General features: G+C 58.8%; 4 protein-coding genes, 1 long non-coding RNA gene and 2 other non-coding genes across 7 annotated transcripts in view; 4 read left to right on the top strand and 3 right to left on the bottom strand.

Moving 5' to 3' along the window:
- The window catches only part of LOC103817814 (testis-expressed protein 2-like), a 9,259-nt gene extending 5,176 nt beyond the window's left edge, over window positions 1-4,083 (top strand). The window contains 11 exon segments of the mRNA XM_050980240.1: window positions 1-8; window positions 91-385; window positions 793-1,007; window positions 1,154-1,306; window positions 1,403-1,502; window positions 1,645-1,777; window positions 1,876-1,973; window positions 1,976-2,012; window positions 2,234-2,446; window positions 2,724-2,844; window positions 3,531-4,083. The exon segment at window positions 1-8 is cut by the window's left edge and continues 193 nt beyond it. Coding sequence (XP_050836197.1) covers window positions 1-8; window positions 91-385; window positions 793-1,007; window positions 1,154-1,306; window positions 1,403-1,502; window positions 1,645-1,777; window positions 1,876-1,973; window positions 1,976-2,012; window positions 2,234-2,446; window positions 2,724-2,844; window positions 3,531-3,656 — 1,499 coding nt within the window. The 3' untranslated portion in view covers window positions 3,657-4,083.
- A 532-nt stretch (window positions 4,084-4,615) lies between these two features.
- Window positions 4,616-10,830, bottom strand: RPL3L (ribosomal protein L3 like). Its single transcript, XM_030229562.2, has 9 exons — window positions 10,641-10,830; window positions 10,143-10,311; window positions 8,917-9,052; window positions 8,001-8,187; window positions 7,074-7,234; window positions 6,693-6,794; window positions 6,510-6,605; window positions 5,863-5,982; window positions 4,616-4,672 (listed from the first exon to the last, which is right to left on the bottom strand). The coding sequence occupies exons 1-9, from the start codon at window positions 10,678-10,680 to the stop codon at window positions 4,616-4,618; spliced, it is 1,068 nt and encodes a 355-aa protein (XP_030085422.1). The 5' UTR covers window positions 10,681-10,830.
- A 1,901-nt stretch (window positions 10,831-12,731) lies between these two features.
- Window positions 12,732-14,525, top strand: NDUFB10 (NADH:ubiquinone oxidoreductase subunit B10). The gene is made up of 4 exons (XM_009091749.4): window positions 12,732-12,943; window positions 13,692-13,830; window positions 14,087-14,226; window positions 14,343-14,525. Exons 1-4 carry the CDS (start codon window positions 12,796-12,798, stop codon window positions 14,438-14,440), a joined length of 525 nt encoding a protein of 174 aa, XP_009089997.1. The 5' UTR covers window positions 12,732-12,795; the 3' UTR covers window positions 14,441-14,525.
- Window positions 14,526-14,836: 311 nt separating this feature from the next.
- On the bottom strand, window positions 14,837-17,189 carry RPS2 (ribosomal protein S2). Its single transcript, XM_009091748.4, has 7 exons — window positions 17,031-17,189; window positions 16,830-16,919; window positions 16,359-16,466; window positions 15,907-16,080; window positions 15,649-15,808; window positions 15,144-15,235; window positions 14,837-14,957 (listed from the first exon to the last, which is right to left on the bottom strand). Exons 1-7 carry the CDS (start codon window positions 17,184-17,186, stop codon window positions 14,877-14,879), a joined length of 861 nt encoding a protein of 286 aa, XP_009089996.1. The 5' UTR covers window positions 17,187-17,189; the 3' UTR covers window positions 14,837-14,876.
- LOC115484308 (small nucleolar RNA SNORA64/SNORA10 family) lies at window positions 15,333-15,468 on the bottom strand. Its single transcript, XR_003945032.1, has one exon. It is a non-coding gene; the product is annotated as a small nucleolar RNA SNORA64/SNORA10 family (small nucleolar RNA).
- A 107-nt stretch (window positions 17,190-17,296) lies between the features above and the next one.
- Window positions 17,297-18,078, top strand: LOC127060168 (uncharacterized). Its single transcript, XR_007778858.1, has 2 exons — window positions 17,297-17,611; window positions 17,892-18,078. It is a non-coding gene; the product is annotated as an uncharacterized LOC127060168 (long non-coding RNA).
- On the top strand, window positions 17,700-17,824 carry LOC115484310 (small nucleolar RNA ACA64). The gene has a single exon (XR_003945034.1). It is a non-coding gene; the product is annotated as a small nucleolar RNA ACA64 (small nucleolar RNA).
- Window positions 18,079-18,114: the final 36 nt, after the last annotated feature.

Below are 18,114 nucleotides of genomic sequence, written 5' to 3' on the forward strand. Positions count from 1 at the left end.
ATGCCAAGGTGAGCCCGGGGGTCCTCAGGAGCCTCCCTCCCACGGCGACCCCCAGCCTGAGCCGGGCTCACCCCGCTCTCGGTGCCGCAGGTCTTCCTGTGCCCCCCCAGCCTGGCCCGAAAGCGGACGTGGAACAAGAAATATCCCATCTGCGTGCTGCTCCCCGAGCCGGCCGAGGGAGAGGGCGGCGAGCAGCGGGACACGGAGCCGCAGGGGGAGGAGGGGAGCAGGAAGGTGCCGGTGGCCGGGCAGGACACCCCGGGGGACGGCAGGGACAGGTGCCTGTACCTGTTTGGGCGGACGGGGCGGGAGAAGGAGGAGTGGTACCAGCACCTCGTGCAAGCCTCCCGTGGGACAGCCAGCAGCCACGGTGACACCAGGGCAGGTGAGGGGCAGCCACCATGGCCTCGGCTCTGGGCCAGGACTGACCCAGGAACACAATGCCTTGGTGGACAGCAATGGAGGGATGTGGAGGAGCCTAAAGTGTAGCCAAGAGGGTTCTGCTGGTCAGCACAGGGTGGGTGGCATGTCACTGGTGTCATGGACAGGCATCATGTCACCCCTGATGCCATCCTGACTGAACAGACTGGGTATTAGGAACAATTCTTTCACTGAAAGGGCTGTCCAGGCCCGGGGCAGGGGTGGAGTGCCCATCCCTGGAGGGACTTAAAGCAGTGGGGATGTGGCACTTGGGGACACAGGTTGGTGCTGGCCTGGGCAGTGCTGGGGAGTGGATTGATGACATTATGGGGGTTTTCCAAACTCAATGATTCTGTGATTCCACATCCCCAGGCACTGGATGGACCCCGCAGAGCAGCGGCAGCAGCAGCGGGGGCAGTGCCGAGGACATCCCATCCACAGATCCCTCCAGGGATGTGTCAGGGAGCACTGAGGAGATTTACCTGGACTACAGCACCTACATGGCCCGCTTTGTGCCAGCACAGGGGGCAGCCAGCCCGGAGAGGAGCCCCTCTCACGGAGCTTTGGGCAGCCCCACGCCCACAAAGGTGAGAGGGACAAACCCAGCAGCGGGAGCGGGGCTGGAGGCTGATGGAGCCACACTTCCAGTGTGGGGTTTGTTTGAGCAGCCAAGCCCTGGGGCAGGGAGCACAGGACAGCAGGTCCCACTGCTCACAGAGCCACCTCGCTGCAGGGGCTGGTGGCTGCTGTCCCCTCCCAGGAGGACACAGCCAGCATGGCCTGGATGAACGCGCTGGTGGCACGCATCTTCTGGGACTTCCTGCGGGAGCAATACTGGGCAGAGCAGGTGTCCAACAAGATCCAGAAGAAGCTGAGCAAGATCAAGGTGAGAGGCAGGAGCATCAGGTCAAGTTGGGGGAGCCCTGTTCCCAAGGCCCCAGGGCACTTGGTGACTGTCCCCATGGGGGTTTGCTTCCATCAGCTCCCGTATTTCATGAACGAGCTGACGCTGACAGAGCTGGACATGGGCACATCCATCCCTTCAGTGCTCAGTGCCTCCAACCCCACCATCAATGAGCGAGGTAAGAGCCCCACAGAGGCACAGGGATCCCAGTGCTGGCCCCAGGATGGCTTTACAGAGCTGCCAGCCCAGAGCTGGGAGGGCTTGGCAGTGCTGACCCCTGTGGTGCTGACCTGACCTCACCCTGTCCCTCTCCCTGGCAGGGCTCTGGGTGGACATGGAGGTCACCTACAGCGGCTCCTTGCAGATGACACTGGAGACAAAGATGAACCTCAGCAAGCTGGGGAAGGAGAGCTCTTCAGAGGAGAGCGGCCCTGCAGAGGCAGGCAGAGAGGGGTAAGGAGCCTGCCATGGATGGGCTCATCCTGCTCCTCCTGCCCCAGCGAGGTGAGGCCGCTGTCCCCGAGCAGCCCGTGACCTCCTGGGGCTCGCAGGGCCAGGCCACGGCTGATCCTGCTGGCAGACAGCGACGCCGAGTCGTCCAGCGCCGGCTCCTCCGACGAGGAAGATGCCCCCAGTGCAGAGCCCGTGGGAGTCCGGGGGAGCGGCTCCCCCCGCCCGGCACCGAGGGGTACGGGGGTGCTGGGGGTCTGTGCCACGGGGGGCACGGGGAGGGGCTGGGGACGCACGGTGCCACGTCAGCACAGGGCTGTGGGGACAGCGTCCCCGGTGGGACACGCACAGCGCATGGTGGCGGCTTCCAAAGGGGGCTCTGTCCCTGTGGGTGCTGTGGCAGGGGGCTGGGGGACCCCCAAACCCAGCAGGGCTGAGCTGGGGCCCCTCCTGCTTTAGGCACGTCAGCGGGAACAGCACGAGCAGGAAGATCCTGCGCTTCGTGGATAAGATCGCCAAGTCCAAGTACTTCCAGAAGGCCACGGAGAACGAGTTCATCAAGAAGAAGATGGAGGAGGTGTCCAACACGCCGCTGCTGCTGACGGTGGAGGTGCAGGAGCTGGCAGGAACCCTGGCCGTGAACATCCCCCCGCCACCCACCGACCGTGTCTGGTACCAGCTCTCCTTCCCCCACAGGCACCTCCTGCTGCCAGCGCCCCTTGCTCCCTGCAAGGAGCCAGCCCCAGGGCTCTGGGCTCATCTTGGCACCAACAGCCCCAGGCTGTGCCCCAAAGGGGCTCGCAGACCTCTGGCTCATTCCTCTGAGTCTGCACCCAGGCCAGCGCAGATCTGGGGACCCTGAGCTGTCACCTCCTCCCTAAAACCCAGCAGTGGCCGTGCCACATCTTTGGCAGGTGATGCTTTCTGCCTGTTTCCTTTCCCCTCACAGGTACAGCTTCCGAGTGCCCCCGCAGCTGGAGCTGAAGGTGCGCCCCAAGCTGGGCGAGCGGGAGGTGACATTCCTGCATGTCACCGAGTGGATCGAGAAGAAGCTGAAGCACGAGTTCCAGGTGCCTGGGCTGCTGTTCAGGGGCTCAGCAAACCCTGCTGAGGCTTGGGCCTTGCTGCCATCAGGGAGAGTCAGCCTCAGTTCAGGCCAGTTGTTTCTGCAAAAAGCCAGCACCTGCTCTGGTCTAGCCAGCTTGGAGCTGTGAAGATACAGAACCCAAATAATGAGCTCAAGGGCTGAGGAAAAGTGATTTCCTCCCATCATTTGCAGCCCTGCCCCGAGCAGGGAGGGTTTAGGAAGTCAGGCAGTCCCAGGCAGACACGCCCCAGAAGGGCTGAATCCACCTGTCCGTTCTGGTTTGGGGATGTTTGGGAGATTTGCCTTCCCAAGGGTTTGTGTTCAGCCTCTCACCTCTGCTCAAAGAGCAGAAATGTCCCCACAGATATTTAGGGCCCCCCAAAAGCCACCCATCTGGATAGTTTCAAACTGCGGGTCCCTCCCCTCTGCTGTGACCACCCCTGCAGCCATTGAGGTGGCCAGGGCAAAGACAAACTGTCCCTGCTTGTCCCCACCCTGATTTCCAGAGCTGGGACCCTCCTGGGGGTGCTGCTGTGGGGATGGGAGCCCAGAACCTCCAGTTCACAGCCCCAGTCCCTGACCTGGGCGTGGCTCCTGCCAAGCCACCTCCAGGAGTGTCCCCGTGCTGTTCAGACCCACTGATTTGTTATTCTGGATTCCTCTTTGTAGAAAATTTTGGTGATGCCAAACATGGACGATCTCATCATTCCCATCATGCGCTCTGGCCTGGATCCTTGGCCCCCCACCACGGGACTGCCTGGGGACCCGCCAGCCACGGGGGACAGGAGGCTCTGAAGCACAACCCCAGGGGCAGGGACACTGCCCAGAGCTCAGGGACCTCGCTGGGACACAGGACAGCCGGGCCTGGCCGCTGCCTGCACCCAGGGCTGTGCCTGGATTCATCCTCATGCTCTGCTTGTGCAGATGAGCCTCCTCAGATCCTGCAAGCACACGTTCAGGGCACAGCCAGGCTGCTGGAGACCCAGGAATTCCACGGCCACGCTCCAGGACTCCTGGCCAAGCAGGCAGCTCCGGGCAGTGGAGGGCTGGGCTTCCCACTGTCTGGTTCCAAAGAGGGTGCAGGACACCTGGATCACGGCACTGAAGCAGTTGGGATCATTGCTGATCCAAAATTCCCAGCTCCAGGGCATCCCCCCTCCCCGCAGGCAGCTGGGCTGCAAGGACAGCATGGGTGGGAAAGGCTCCCAGGTGAATAAATCCATCTCTGCCCAGCCCTGCCTAGCAGCCCTCTTGTTGTGCACAAATTTCCACCTCTGCCAGGGTTCCAGCCAGGATCAGGGGGCTGTGAGCAGGGAGAAGCCCCCGGGTTGCACCTTCAGCTTGGCAAAAGCAGTGCTGGAGGTGTGTGGGAGAGGCACGAGGGGGCAGGCAGGGAACCTGGGCAGAGCCAGGTCATGGGCTGGCCCAGTATTCCCAGTGGAAACTGGGGCAGAAGTGCTGGAACGTGCTCTGCTCTCTGCTGGATGAGAGGGAGGGGAGACCTCGTGGTGATTTGGTAAGAGGGGAAAATTCACTGGCAAAGGAAAGGGAGGATCCAGAGGGCAGAGCAGGCACCTGGCTGTCCCAGTTAGTCCTTGTCCACATGGGCCAGTCCCAAGTGCCACTTTTCCCATCCCCACCTGCTGAGGAGCCTGAGAACAGGCAAGACACCCCTCCAGAAGGAGAGAGGAGCAGGCATGGCTTGGAGCCCCTTTATTGCAAGTGCCCAGCCAGGCAGCCTTGGATCTCTGTCCTTAGAGCTCTTCCTGCACACCTGGCTTCTCCTTCACCAGATGTTTCTTCTGGGGGCCCTGGAAGAGAGCAGAGAGGAGAGTTTGGATTTAGGGGGACACAGACCTGGCCTGCATGGCTGTGTCTGGGCTGTGACGACCAGAAAGGCAGCTTGGGCCAGCAGCTGAAAAATGGGGTTATCCCACAGCAAATCAATCCTATGGGAGCAGGTGGCAGGAATTACTTATGTCCTTAAACTTCCAGACAAATGTGATGTTTTACCACAGAATCCATGGGGCAAAATGGCAAAGAAAAGAGCTGCACCCAGGTCAAACCTCCTCCTGTCACCGAGCTCCTCGTCACAGCAGCTCAGGGCTGGCAGTGACACAACAGGCTCCTGACACTGAGCTGAAGGAAATCAGCTTAACCTCTAAAGAGCTCTGCAAAGGCAGTGCCCAACCAATCCCCCTGCCAGCCCTAAGGAGGCTTAGCCAGCTTCACATGGCATTTCTGGCTGACAGGCCAGATCCAGACCCAGTTTACGTCTGCGTGGGACACAGGCAGTTGTTGCATTCCCTTCTCCTTCTCCCTCTCCTGGTTTACTCAGTGCTTCCTCCGCTTCAGACTCAGACTCATACCAGCCTGGTGAAGGCTGCAAAACTATTCAGGAAACTGCTGTGTTTGGATTATTTAATTGTAACATTTTTTGCCCTGGATTTAAGAAAAATACACTGCCTTGCCTTCTTGAAAGCTTTTGACAAAAGCACCACAAATTAGCATCTATCTGAATTTGACCCAAACCTTTTTCCCTATGAGAACATTAGAGCTATAAATCATTCCAAACAAATCAAAGCAGTGCACAATTCCAAGTGAAAGGCACCATATGGCCAAGACAGTGCCTGCCAAGTTAACTGCTTGTTTAAAACTTCCCATGGTGAATGGGAACTCGTTGCCCATCTGATCTTTTATTTGCTGGTTGAGTTGTCTTGGATCACTCACACAACCATCCTGTTCTTCCTTAGCATCATTTCTGCTGTGTGAACTGAATTCACGGCTGCCTTTAGGCAAGAGAGCCTCAAACCTTCATTTGGCTGTTGTGGTATCAAGAAACAGACCACAGAATCATGGAATCATAGAATGCTGGGATGGTTTGGGTCGGAAGGGACATCAAACTCATCCTCCCTGCCCATGGACACCTGGAAGATGCTTGGTTGGAGTCAGTCAGTTGCTGTGGCCCCCTGAGGAGCTGGAGGCAGCCCAAGGAACTCACCATGAAAGCTCTCTTCTCCTGAGCTGTCTGGAAGCGGCCGTGGCCGAATTTGGAAGTGGTGTCAATGAATTTGAGCTCGATGGCTTCGTGGGCCCGGCGGCTCGTGTGCACCAGGAGGGACTGGGAAAGAACAGCCACAACAGCAGGGGAATCGTCACAGAACAGCTGGTCTTGTGGAAGCAGGGTTGGAATACCCTCTAAACAAATATCCCCTCAAGAATCTGTGTTCTCAGAGCAACACCCTGGTGCTCAGGTGGTGCAGAGCTTGCAGAGCTGCTCTTGGCTCAGCATTGCACAGAATCAACCAGGCTGGAAAAGATCTCTGAGATCACCCAGTCCAACCTATGACCTGACACCACCTTGTCACCCAGACCATGGCACTGAGTGCCACATCCACTCTGTCCTTAAACACCAGGGACTCCACCACCCCATCCCTGGGCAGCCCATTGCAGTGCCCAGTCCCCTTTCTGTGACAACCCAAGGTTTAATTTCTGAAATGAACCATAGCCTTCAGAGCTCTGAAGCTCTCCAGCTCCATCCACTGCACCAAGGACCCCTGCAGTGTCCCTGTCCAGCAGCTGGAGGGTTCTCCAGGTAGGGAATGTGCTCCTGGGGAGTTGCAGCCCATCCCATCCTGGAGCTCTCACCTTGCGCAGGGTGAGCACGCGCTTCCTGGTGCCCACCACGCAGCCCTTCAGCATGAGGAAGTCATTGTTGACCTCCCCGTAGTGAGGGAAACCACCCTGTGGGGAGAGCAGAGGGCTTGGTGGGCAGGGGAGCTGGCTGGCAGGGTCAGGGGGGGCACAGCCCTGTCAGCCCTCAGCCCTCACCAGAGGCGTGATGGTCTTCTCGGTGATATCGTAGTGCGTCGAGGCGTTGTTCCTCACCACTTTGCCATCCTCCACGTGGATCCCGTGGCCAATGCGGTAAATCTGGGAACACACAGGCAGTGCAGATGGAGGCTTCTCCTGCCCCTTTCTGAGGAGCTTCACAGGGTGCCAGAATCCCCCACAGAATCACATGGCTTTCACCACGTGAAAACCTTCTGCTGATGTGGTGTGCTGTTGAGGTGTGCCCTCAAGCAGCAGCAAATCACCAGGAAGGACATGGAGACATCCAGGGAAACATCCAGGAGGATGCAGGGAGCTGAGGGCAGCGTGGGGAGGAGGGTGTGACAGGATGGGAGGCCTGAGGGAGCCCCCTGGCCATACCTTCTTGTTGATCTCGGTGCGGTGGTGGTAGCCCTTCTGGCCAGCCCGGGCGATGGAGTAGCCCACGCGGGCCGGGTGCCAGGCCCCGATGCAGGCCACCTTCCTCAGGCCCTTGTGCGTCTTCCTGGGCAGCTTCTTGGTGTGCCAGCGGCTGGTCACCCCTGGGAGCGGGGGGACAGAGGGCAGGGGCAGCAGGGAGGGCTGGGGCTGGGGAAGGACAGTCCCACCACTCTCCTGAGGGACAATCCTATTGCTCTCCTGAGGGACATTCCCTGAGGGACAGTCCCATGGCTCTCCTGAGGGACATTCCCTGAGGAACAGTGCCATGGCTCTCCTGAGGGACAGTGCCATGGCTCTCCGGCAGTTCTCAGAGGAGGCTGTGCTGGGAGGACATCAGGTGCTGTTCTCACTTCCCAGGACTCTGCTCAGACCAGGAGGTGTGCCATGCACACACCCACGGATGCCCACACCCCTGCACACGTGGGGTTTGAGACAGTCACAGCATCACAGAGTGGTTTGGATTGGAAGGGACCATAGAGACCATCCAGTTCCAACACCTGCCACGGGCAGGGACACCTCCCATTAGACCTGGTTGCTTTATGTACTGACAGTGCCTCTGAGCCTCCTGGGAGGACGCCTTCACTGGCCTTGAGCTCAGGGAAAATCCTTCCACCAGAAGTTACCTTGTCAGCTGCTCTGTATGTACACCAGAGGTGCCCCTGTTGAAGTTTTCCCTTGCTGGAATCCCTGAGATTAAGGAAACTGAGCCCTGCCACAACAGAACTGGATGTCATGCTTAAGATCCTGAGGCTTTTTGCTGCTCCCTCTACAGAAGGTTAGGGGTCCTCAGCGTGGTTAACACTCTCCTACCCCAATAGCACCTGCTGGGCAGAGCCACGTGAGGAGGACAGCCCCACAGCCCCGTACCTTTCATGCCGTGGCCCTTGGTGACACCGATGACATCGATCATCTCGTTCTGGCTGAAGACATTGTGCACAGAGATCTGCTTCTCCAGCCTCTCCCGCACCCAGTCGACCTTCTCAGCCACTGTCCCCCCGTTCAGCTGGATCTCCATGATGTGGGCCTTCTTCTGCCTCAGTGGGAGCAGCCTCATCTGCAGCACACTGTGCTTTAGGGTGGCATGTGCCCCCTCGCCCCGCAGGCAGAGGGTGCAGCAGGGCTGGGTCCCCCACAATTCGTGAGGGGCACAGGGGTGAGCAGAGCCACTGCTTTACCTCTCTGCCACAGTCACCCCCTTTCATAGCACCCCTGGGTCAGCAGCTCATTTTATCTGGGATTTTATGGAGCCAACTCCTTGTCCTTGAGCCCAGAGACCCTGTCTGGCCTTGAGCCAACTCAGTTCTCCCCCAGACCCCACAGCAGCCCTCATCTCCAGGGATTAGCATTAAAATGGGCCTCACGTGTATCCAGCAATCAGCATCTGGCAAAACTCTGCCCGCCTGTGGGGTTATTTTTGCCCAAAACATTTGACACCAGTTGCTAATTTGAGGTGATCATGAGGTCCCTTGCTGACACAGGACTCAGGACCTGCCCAGGCTCTGCCCTACTCCTGCTCTCCTCCATGGGGTGCGTGGGTTCCCATTGGGGTGTGGGGGCTGCCCAGTGATCCCAAACCACAGCCCCCATGGCAGCCCTGGAGCAGGAGCTCCGGGAGGTCAGGAGGCAGCTGGAAAGGTCAGCCAGCACCTCCCATCCCCATCTCACACCCTCTGCTCCCTCAGCCTCTGTGACCCCAGCAAAACACCTCCTGATCCCATTTCCAGGCCCTTCCGAGCTGAGGAAGCCCCTGAGCCCCCTGCCCATGCCAGGGGGAGGCTCTGACCTGTGTGTGCATAATGACACGGATGACCTTGCAGTACTTCTTCATGGCTGCAAAATCCTTCTCCAGCTGCCTTTTCCCAGCCTCATCCTGCCATTTTTTGCAGTACTTGGTGAACGCCTTCTTCTTGCTCTTGTGCCTGGGGACAGAAGTGGTTCAGCACCCATCAGAGCTGATCAAGGGCTTGTGACAGTGCAGAGAGGGGACAGGTCACCCTGGCAGCCACCTCCTCGGAGGCACAAGGAACCTGTGGATACCTGAGCCTCACCTGACTGTCAGGACCTTGAGGTGGGAAGAGGGAGGTGGATAATGAGCCGTGAAAAGGGCTCGTTCAAGGGTAATTCAAACCTTTCCGCATGAGGAATGCAGTTGTCTCCCACTGACTGACTCAGCACCATCAAAACAGGCGCAAAATCAGAGGCAGGAGAAAGCAGCGATCAGAGGCTTGGGGTGGGTGCGTCTCCATGGCACTTACAGGGGATTCCTGCAGCCGGGAAATCACTTCCCTGCTATCTGAGGGTACCTGAGCCTCACCTGACTGCCAAGGGTTCGGGTGGGAAGAGGGATGAGCGTGAAAAGGGCTGACAGGAGCAAACAGGGATCAGGGTGGGTGGGTGGGTTTCCATGGAGCTGTGACAGGAGACACAATTCCCACCGCGAGGAAATTCGTGCTCCCACTTCCCTCTCTGCTGAGGGGTGTTGATATTTATGAGGGCCAGGGGCCACTTTCTGCATCAATTTCCCCCCTGGCAAATCTGGTTTCAGTCCAGCTCAAGGATTCTGGTTAACTGGGGAGCCGAGGAGCCCGAGCTACACGAGGGAAAAGGAACCTGCCATTCGATATTGTGGAGAGAGCTAACTTGGTTCGGCTATTAGAATAAATTTACATATGCAAACGCTGCTCCCCAGCATCGGGCTGTCTGCAGTGTCCCTGCGCATGACTAAACAGGCAGCAGTTTCACTCCACAGGAGCTGAGCTGTTTGGGCATCCCAGAGAGCCTGTGGAATTCCTGCCAGAGATCCCTCACCAGGCAGCCCCACCAGGAAACCCCCACTCTGGGGATCCCAGGATCACTGAGGCTGGAAAAGCCCTCCCAGATCACCCAGTCCAATTTGTGAGTGATCCCCAGCTTGTCCCCCAGCCCAGGGCACTGATGCCACATCCAGGGGTGCCTTGGACACTCCCTGGGCAGCCCCAGTGTTTGGTGACCCTTTTTGGGAGCCCGCACCAGTTCTTGTAGAAGCGCCGGCGGCACTCGTCGCTGATGTGCTCAGCAAAAACAGTCTTGAAATTCCTCAGGCCCTTGGGAGTCTCGATGTAGCCCACGACCCCCACCACCACCATCGGGGGGGTCTCGATGATGGTCACGGCCTCCACCTCCTCCCGCTTGGACACCTCTGCAAGGCAGCAAAGGGAAGGGGTGCCTGGCATCCTCTGGGATCATTCCCTGCAGGATTCCCGCTGTCACAGAGAGTGCTGGGGGCGAGGTCGTGTTTGATCTCAGCCAGCCACAGCCTTCCCACCTCCCAAACCACTGCTCACCATCCCAGTGTGCAGAGTTCCAGGAGCCTCCACACACAGCTGAGCTGGCCCTTGACCATGCAAGACGTGGACAGCCAGGATTTAACCCAGAACTGTGGGCTCCACCACCCCTTTCCACAAAGAGCCTTTCCCCAGGAGCCCACTGCCCCCTTTTCCTTTCCCTTCCCCTACAGCCAAGCCTTACTGAGCCCAGGCCGGTGCACCTCCCGCACGGTGTGGGTCATCCCAGCCTTGTAGCCCAGGAAAGCTGTCAGGTGGACTGGTTTGCTGGGGTCATCCTTGGGCCAGGCCTTCACCTTGCCCCGGTGCCGGCGGCTCCGCTTGTGGGGCAGGAAGCCCAGGTGGCCGTGCCTGGGAGCCGAGAACTTGCGGTGGGACTGCGGAGGGAACCACGAAGGGAGCTGCACTCTCGGCTCCCCGGGAAATGGGGAGAAGGGAAACACGACAGAAACACAACAAAAATGCCCCTGTTCAGATGGGAATGCTACAGAGATTCTGGGCTTTCATTGAGTCCTAACAGGGCAGGGGTTTGTTCAAGCTTCTGTCACGGACATGGAAAAATGGCACAGAATACTGGAATGGTTGGGGTGGAAGGGAACTTAAAGGCCATCCAGTGCCACCCCTGCCATGGCAGGGACACCTTCCACTGTTCCAGGGGGCTCCCAGCCCTGTCCAGCCTGGCCTTGGGCACTGCCAGGGATCCAGGGGCAGCCACAGCTGCTCTGGGCACCCTGTGCCAGGACCTCCTCACCTCACAGGGAAAGGATTTCTTCCTAACACCCATTCTAAATCTACTCTCTGTCAGTGTGAATTTACTACATTTCTGGACAAATTATGCCACATAATAAAAAACTTAACATGATCTCCCTCCTCCAGCTTCTTCTGAAGGACTTTGAAGGAGAAATACATTCTTTACTAGGCCTGTCTTTCCGTGCTCTTAATTATAACAATTTATTTTGTATCCTGTAGCACCAAAAAGGCCTGCTTGGAATTCCTGGGCTTCGTGTCATCAAGGCAAATGGCACAAAACAAGCACAGCCAAGGGTCAGAGGGGAAAGGATGCCCAGAGGAATGGGCAGCAGGAACATGCACGGGTTCTAAGGGCACCTTGAAAGGCAGATGAGAAGAGATAAATACATAAACCTCAACCACAAGCAGCGAAGGGTTAGTCCTGCACCCACTGCAGCTCCTTCCTAGCTCAGATCAGTCCCAGAGCCCAGCTGGGCTTTCCACCAAGCTCCTTTTCCAGCCTGAGCGGAACTCTGAGGATTCTGTCCCCATTCCTGTGGCTCCTCTGGGAGCACAACCCAGCCCTGCTCGCCGACCCTCGCACGCAAGCGGCTCCAGCAGAGCTGTACCAACCATGGGACGTCTTCAGGCCGGGGCAGCAGCAGAGAGAGGCTGTCAGGAAGTGCCTGCCCAGATTAATACTTAAGATGGGTATGGGTCTGAAGACACAAATTTAGCCGCTCGCTTCACCCGCTGCGATATTCATTTCATTCCTGGCAGGTTGGACACGACAGTTGTGGTGTGATAAAGGTCAATTGCTGCTGGCTCAGTTTACGCTTCTCCCTCCTGAACAGCTCTGATGTGAATGGCAGGAATTGGGGCAGTTTTCTGAATTAGGGCGGTTTCCAAAAGGGGCACACACTCCCAGAGCTGTGAACACCTGCACCAGGTACCCCCAGCACAGGCTGAGAATCTCTCTGTCAGCCCAGGGTTGTGATCCTGGCTGGAAAAGAGATTGAGACAATACATCTCAGAATCACAGAGCAGTTTGGATTGGAAGGGACCTTAAAAATCATCCAGTGCCAGCTCCTGCCATGGGCAGGGACACCTTCCATGGCTGACAGGGACCCTCAGCCCTGGTGTCCCTGTGTGCAGGGAGGGCAGAGCAGGGACCCAATGGCAATGGCACCAGAACCACGGGCAGGAACCGATGCCAGGCTTTTCCACCTGGGCAGGAGGCAGAACTTTATCCCTGTGAGGTGACCGAGCACAGATCCCACAGACGGTGTGGAGTCTCCCTCACCGGGGCTATCCCAAAGCCACCTGCTCCCAGCCCTGTGCCATGTGCTGCGGGATGGCCCTGTGAGCAGTGAGGGGACAGTCGGGATGGCCCTGTGAGCACGGATGGGGACAGTGGGGACACGCTGTGGGCTCTGCCGGCTCACCCCATGCCGGGATCCCCTCACGGAGGAGGGACACCCGCACTACAACTCCCGGCGTGCCCCGGGGCCGCCGCCATATTCCCGCGCCCAGCCCCTCGGGGTCGCCGCCATGTTCCCGTGCTCCCGCCCCCTCAGGGGTCGCCGCCATCTTTCGCCGCCGCCGCCGCGATGCCGGAGGATCACGACTGGGAGGCGTACAAGGTGCCGCCGACCCGCACCCCCGTCTCCGAGAGGACCACATCGGTGCCCAACCCCGTCGACTACTTCCAGACCGCCTTCAGCAATGTCCTCGACGCGCCCGTCACCTTCATCCGAGGTAGCGGCGGGACGAGACATCCTCCCCCCCACCACCGTCCCCCTCCCCGTGGGAGCTGAGCAGCGGCGCGGGGACCGGGACACCGGGATGGGCACACCCGGTGGGACACGGGGCAAAGGCGTGAGGACACGGGCACCTGCACAGGCAAAGGGCACGCGCAAGGACACAGGGACACCGGTCCTGACAGTAACGGCACGGGCAGAGGGACAGGGCACTGGGACACGGGACATTGACAGGAATTCAGTATGAACGTAGGGACATGGGACACGGACAAATACATGGCCTGGACAGAGGGACATGAGACACAACATGGACACGGGCAGACATGGACAGGGGACACACGGTAGAACACAGCATGGACACAGGGACATGGGACAGACAGGAACACAGCTTGGATAGGACAGACTCAGGGACAGACATGGGACACTGCACAGATATGGGAACCTGGGACAGACAAGAACACAATATCGGTAGGGGACAGGGACATGAGACATGTCATGGACACTGACAGATACAGGGACATCAGGACACAGCTCAGACACTGGGAGAGTGCAGGGGACACAGTGACACAGCGTGGACAGGACATGGGACACAGCACAGAGGGGCAGACACACAGCTGGGCATGAGCTGGATACAGTGTGGACCCACTGCTGCTGCCAGGGAAGGTGGCACCGGGCACTGCCAGCCCTGTGTGGGCTGTGCTGCCCTCGGAGCTGGGCTGGGGTGTGTGACCAGGCTGTCCCTGCAGGCTGGATCGAGCGGTGGCAGAACAGCAACAAATTCTACTACTACCACCAGAAGTTCCGCCGTGTGCCCGACCTGAGCCAGTGCCTGGAGGGTGACTACCTGTGCTACTACGAGGCCGAGGCTCAGTGGAGGAGGGACAGGTATGGCTACCCCTGGACTGTCCCCTGGCGAGGTCACAGCAGAGCACTCGGCTCTGGGACCTGCAGGATTTTGGGGGATGCTGGGGTGCTGAGGCAGCACCTCCAGCCCACCCATTACACATCGGTGTCCTGCTGTCCCTGCAGCACATCTGGGCATGGTGGCATTAGGGAGCAGGATGCTGCAAATCCTAGAGCTGATATTCCACAGGGTGTCCTCAGCCCTTGGTTCAGCTTTTCTGTCTTGTGGTTCCTGCAGGATGGTTGATCAGGAAATCGTGGAGATAGTCCGGGAAAGGATGGCTGCGTGCAAGCAGAGGGAAGGGCCCAACCAGTTCCAGAACTGTGCCAAGGAGATGGAGCTGCTGGCACAGGTCACCAAGGCCTACCAGGACAGATGTGAGTGTGGCAGCAGCACACAGGGCAAGGGCTCTAAGCCCAGGGAAAGGGGGCTCTGATACCATGGAACACAGGCTGGTGGGAGGCACTGCTCAGGCATCTCCTTTCTTTTTCAGACGGTGAGCTGGGTTACCATGGCAATGCACGGACATGCCTGATGAAGCAGAAGCACAGGATGATGGAGGAGAGGAAAGCAGCACAAAAAAATCAGTAGAGCTACAAGAGTTCCTCCCTCCGTGGTGCTGATATCCAAGTGCATGTTGCTTCCTTGGCCTCCACAATAAACAGACATCTGTACAGTTGGGCTCTGTACTCATTCTTTGAAGAGCTCTACAAGCCCTCACCTCCAGGCATTCGGGGCTGCTGCCACTGTTGGGGTTTGGCCTCTCCTCCATGAGCCTCCAGAACATTCTGTGTGCTGCTCTGCCCTGGCTCTGAATTCCCTCACTAAGTGAAGATGGGAAGTGCCCAATGCCAGGCTGGACAGAGCTTGGAGCAGCATTGTTCAGTGAAAGGTGGAACTGGATGAGCTTCCAGGTCCTTCCCAACCCACCCCAGGTGGATTAACCCACCTGCCCCGAGCACCAACCCCTGTCACACCAAGCACGGATTCCTGGTTCTCCGATCACTTTATTGTCCTACAAAACCCCTTAGGTGGTGGCCACAGCGGCAGCCTGGGTCCTCTGCACCGACACTCTGGTGTGGGTCTTGGCCAGATGATCAGTGAACTCCTGCAAGAAACACCAACGGGGTTATTCATAACCTCCAGCCCCTCACGGGTTCCTCAGCACCACTCCCATCCCTTGTGTCACTGGGGCTGGTGTGGCTCAACTTTATAGCTACCAAACCTTTGGGTACAGAAATCTGAATTTCAGGGACAACAAGGTTTGAGCTGTAAGTTACCAAAATGCTCTTACCTGGTAGGGAGACTTGGTGAAGACAGTCTCTTTCCAGAGGTCAGGAGTCAGGTAGCTGTAGGTTTTGGAGATGGCATCGAAGGTGGCTTTAGCTGCAGAGAGATGTCACACAGTGTCACACACTGCCATCAACGGCTGCAGAACCAGTCCGCTGATCCAACCCACAGCCCCAGTATCCCCCAGTAACAAAAATGTAGAATTTTGAAAGGACCAGGGAGACCAGGGAAGGCCTCTCTGATGAACCCACAAAGCTCAGTTGCTCTCTCTCTCCAGTTACGACGATTACACTACGGAACACAAGTGCAATCGCGCAGATTGGGAGATCCAGGAGTGCTGAACCCCACAGTTCTGTCACTAACTCTGACAGAACCTGCAGCAGCACTGACTGCACTGTCAGCACAAGCCGTGGCTTCTGCTTCACTGCACAAACCACAGTAAAACAGAGCTGCTGTGCCCCGTCAGCAACACAAGTGGCCCTGAGCGCCGTGGCAGCCCCAGAGCTCACCGAAGTTGCCGAGGGTGGCCGTGCAGCCCCGCGCTGACGTGTAGCAGTCATCGATGCCGGCCATCATCAGCAGCTTCTTGGGGACAGGGGCAGACACGATGCCGGTGCCACGGGGAGCCGGGATCAGGCGCACCAGCACGGAGCCGCAGCGCCCGGTGACCTGCAGGGACACAGCGGGTCAGCCCTGGAGCTCAGCCCCAAGGAGAGCCCTGGAGCTCAGCCCCGAGGAGCCCTGGGACAGGCCAGCGGGACGCTCACCTTGCAGGGCACCGTGTGTGGCTTCCCGATCTTGTTGCCCCAGTAGCCTCGTCGCACGGGCACGATGGACAGCTTGGCCAGGATGATGGCCCCGCGGATGGCCGTGGCCACCTCCTTGGAGCACTTCACGCCCAGCCCCACGTGGCCATTGTAGTCCCCGATGGCGACAAACGCCTACAGCAGAAGAGCAAGAATAATTGAATTTTGCAGTGTCAGGAAAGTTTTCTCAAAAAGAAGTTTGGAAGTCTTGCAACCCAACTTTTGGGGCAGTGCTGCTTCAAGGAACATCTACACACTTCAAAGTTAATACACTTAACAAACTACTACTGGTCCTCACAGCACAATACTTATTTACTATATGCGACAATAAAAGAGATCTGGAGTGATTAAAATAACACTAAAAGTGCAAAAAGAGAAGTTGTAAACAGGAGTATCCAGAAAAACGGGATTACCTTGAACCTGGTGCGCTGCCCAGCACGGGTCTGTTTCTGCACAGGCATAATCTTCAGCACCTCATCCTTCAGCGAGGAGCCCAGGAAGAAATCGATGATCTCCGACTCCTGCAAGAGTCAGAACTGAGCACACAGAAATCATGGAATCCTGGGATGGTTTGGGTTGACAGGGACCTCACAGGTCAGCTAATCCAACCCCCAATATCCAACCTGGCCTTGGGCACTTCCAGAGATCCAGGGGGAGCCACAGCTTCTTTGGGAATCTGTGCCAGGGCCTCACCACCTTTACGGGGAACAATTCCTTCCCACTATCCCATCCCAGGTTCCTCTCCATGTCTCCTGGAGCCCCTTCAGGCTCTGAGGCGTCCCCGGAGCCTTCCCTTCCCCAGGTGAACAACCCGTTTTCATTGCCTGGCTCCTCCCCTTGGAACATCTCCCTGACCCATCACTTCCATGTCCACAGCAACTCACCTTGATGGGAAGCGAGAAGAGATAAATCTCCTCAAGAGACTTGATCTTCATATCCTTGACCAGGCGACCGAGTTTGGTGACAGGAATCCACTGGCAGAGAAACCCACGGGCAAGAGTCACCAGGGGCCATCACCCGCCGGACGCGGCTCTGCTGCCCCATCCTGGGGGCTGGCAGCGCCCCCATCCCCGCTCCCCACTCACCTCCTTATCCTCGGCTTTGCCTCCGCGGGCCCCGCGGCCTCTCCCGCGTCCCCTCCCGCGGCCGCGCCCGCGGCCCCGCAGCCCGGTCCCGAATCCACCGCGGAAGCCCCCGCGGGCCGCTCCCGCTCCTCCCGCAGCACCGGCGTCGTCCGCCATTTGCTGGAACAAAGCGGGACGTCAGGCAGGCGGCGGCGGGCGCGGATGGGGCCGGATGGCCGGGCCGGGCCGCCCGGTGCAGCCGCCGCTCCCGCCATACTTACGTGATCCCTCAGCGTAGAAGGCCGCGCCGCGGCATCGCGCGCTATTTATAGCGCGCGGGCATCTCGCGAGAGCCGCGCTGGCCCCGCGCGCTGGATGAGCAATAACGGCGGGCTGGAATGGACGGTTTGTTGTTATTTATACAGGGCGCGGGGCGGGCGCGGCGCCCGGGGTCTAGGGGCGCGCAGGGGCGGAGTGCGCAGAGCGCGCCGCGGCGGCCTGAGGTGAGGAGCTGTGGGTACAGGCGGGCGGACGGGAGGGCACTGCCGCATCTCCCTCGTCCCCTGCGCCTTCAGCCTCTGTAGAACTCTGCTGGGAAATGGGTACGGTGCTGCCCGAGCCGCAGCCCGGCCGGCCGGGAGGCAGGGAGCGGCCCGGGAAGGCGCTCTGGGGGCCGCGGTAGCGTCCGGCGCGGTCTGAAAATCATTCGGGGTCTGCGGTGGCCCCGGGTGAGATAACGGCGCCCAGAGCATCGGGAACATTAAGCTTATTGCCCACGGCTGTGTGTGGGGAATGAAACCCATGTTCCCATAAGCCCCGTGCCCGGCGGGTACCGGCACTGCGGGCTGTGGGGCTGGTTCTGAGTTTTGCTCTCTGTTCTAGGGGCCAATCCCGGCCGCTGGGAGCGCGGCCCCGCCGTGGGCTGGGCTGACTCTTCACGGAGATCCCGTCCTCAGAGGAGCTGTGAAGAGCACGGGGCTGCCGTGATGGACGGCGACACGGGAGTCACAGCGGGGAACGATTCTGTTTTGTATTTTGATGTGCAATAAAAAATGAAATGATTAAAAGATGGAGCGTCTCTCTTTCTAATTGCCAAAAGTTCTAC

Source organism: Serinus canaria, chromosome 14 (genome assembly GCF_022539315.1).
Source record: "Serinus canaria isolate serCan28SL12 chromosome 14, serCan2020, whole genome shotgun sequence".
NCBI classification, from domain to species: Eukaryota; Metazoa; Chordata; class Aves; order Passeriformes; family Fringillidae; genus Serinus; species Serinus canaria.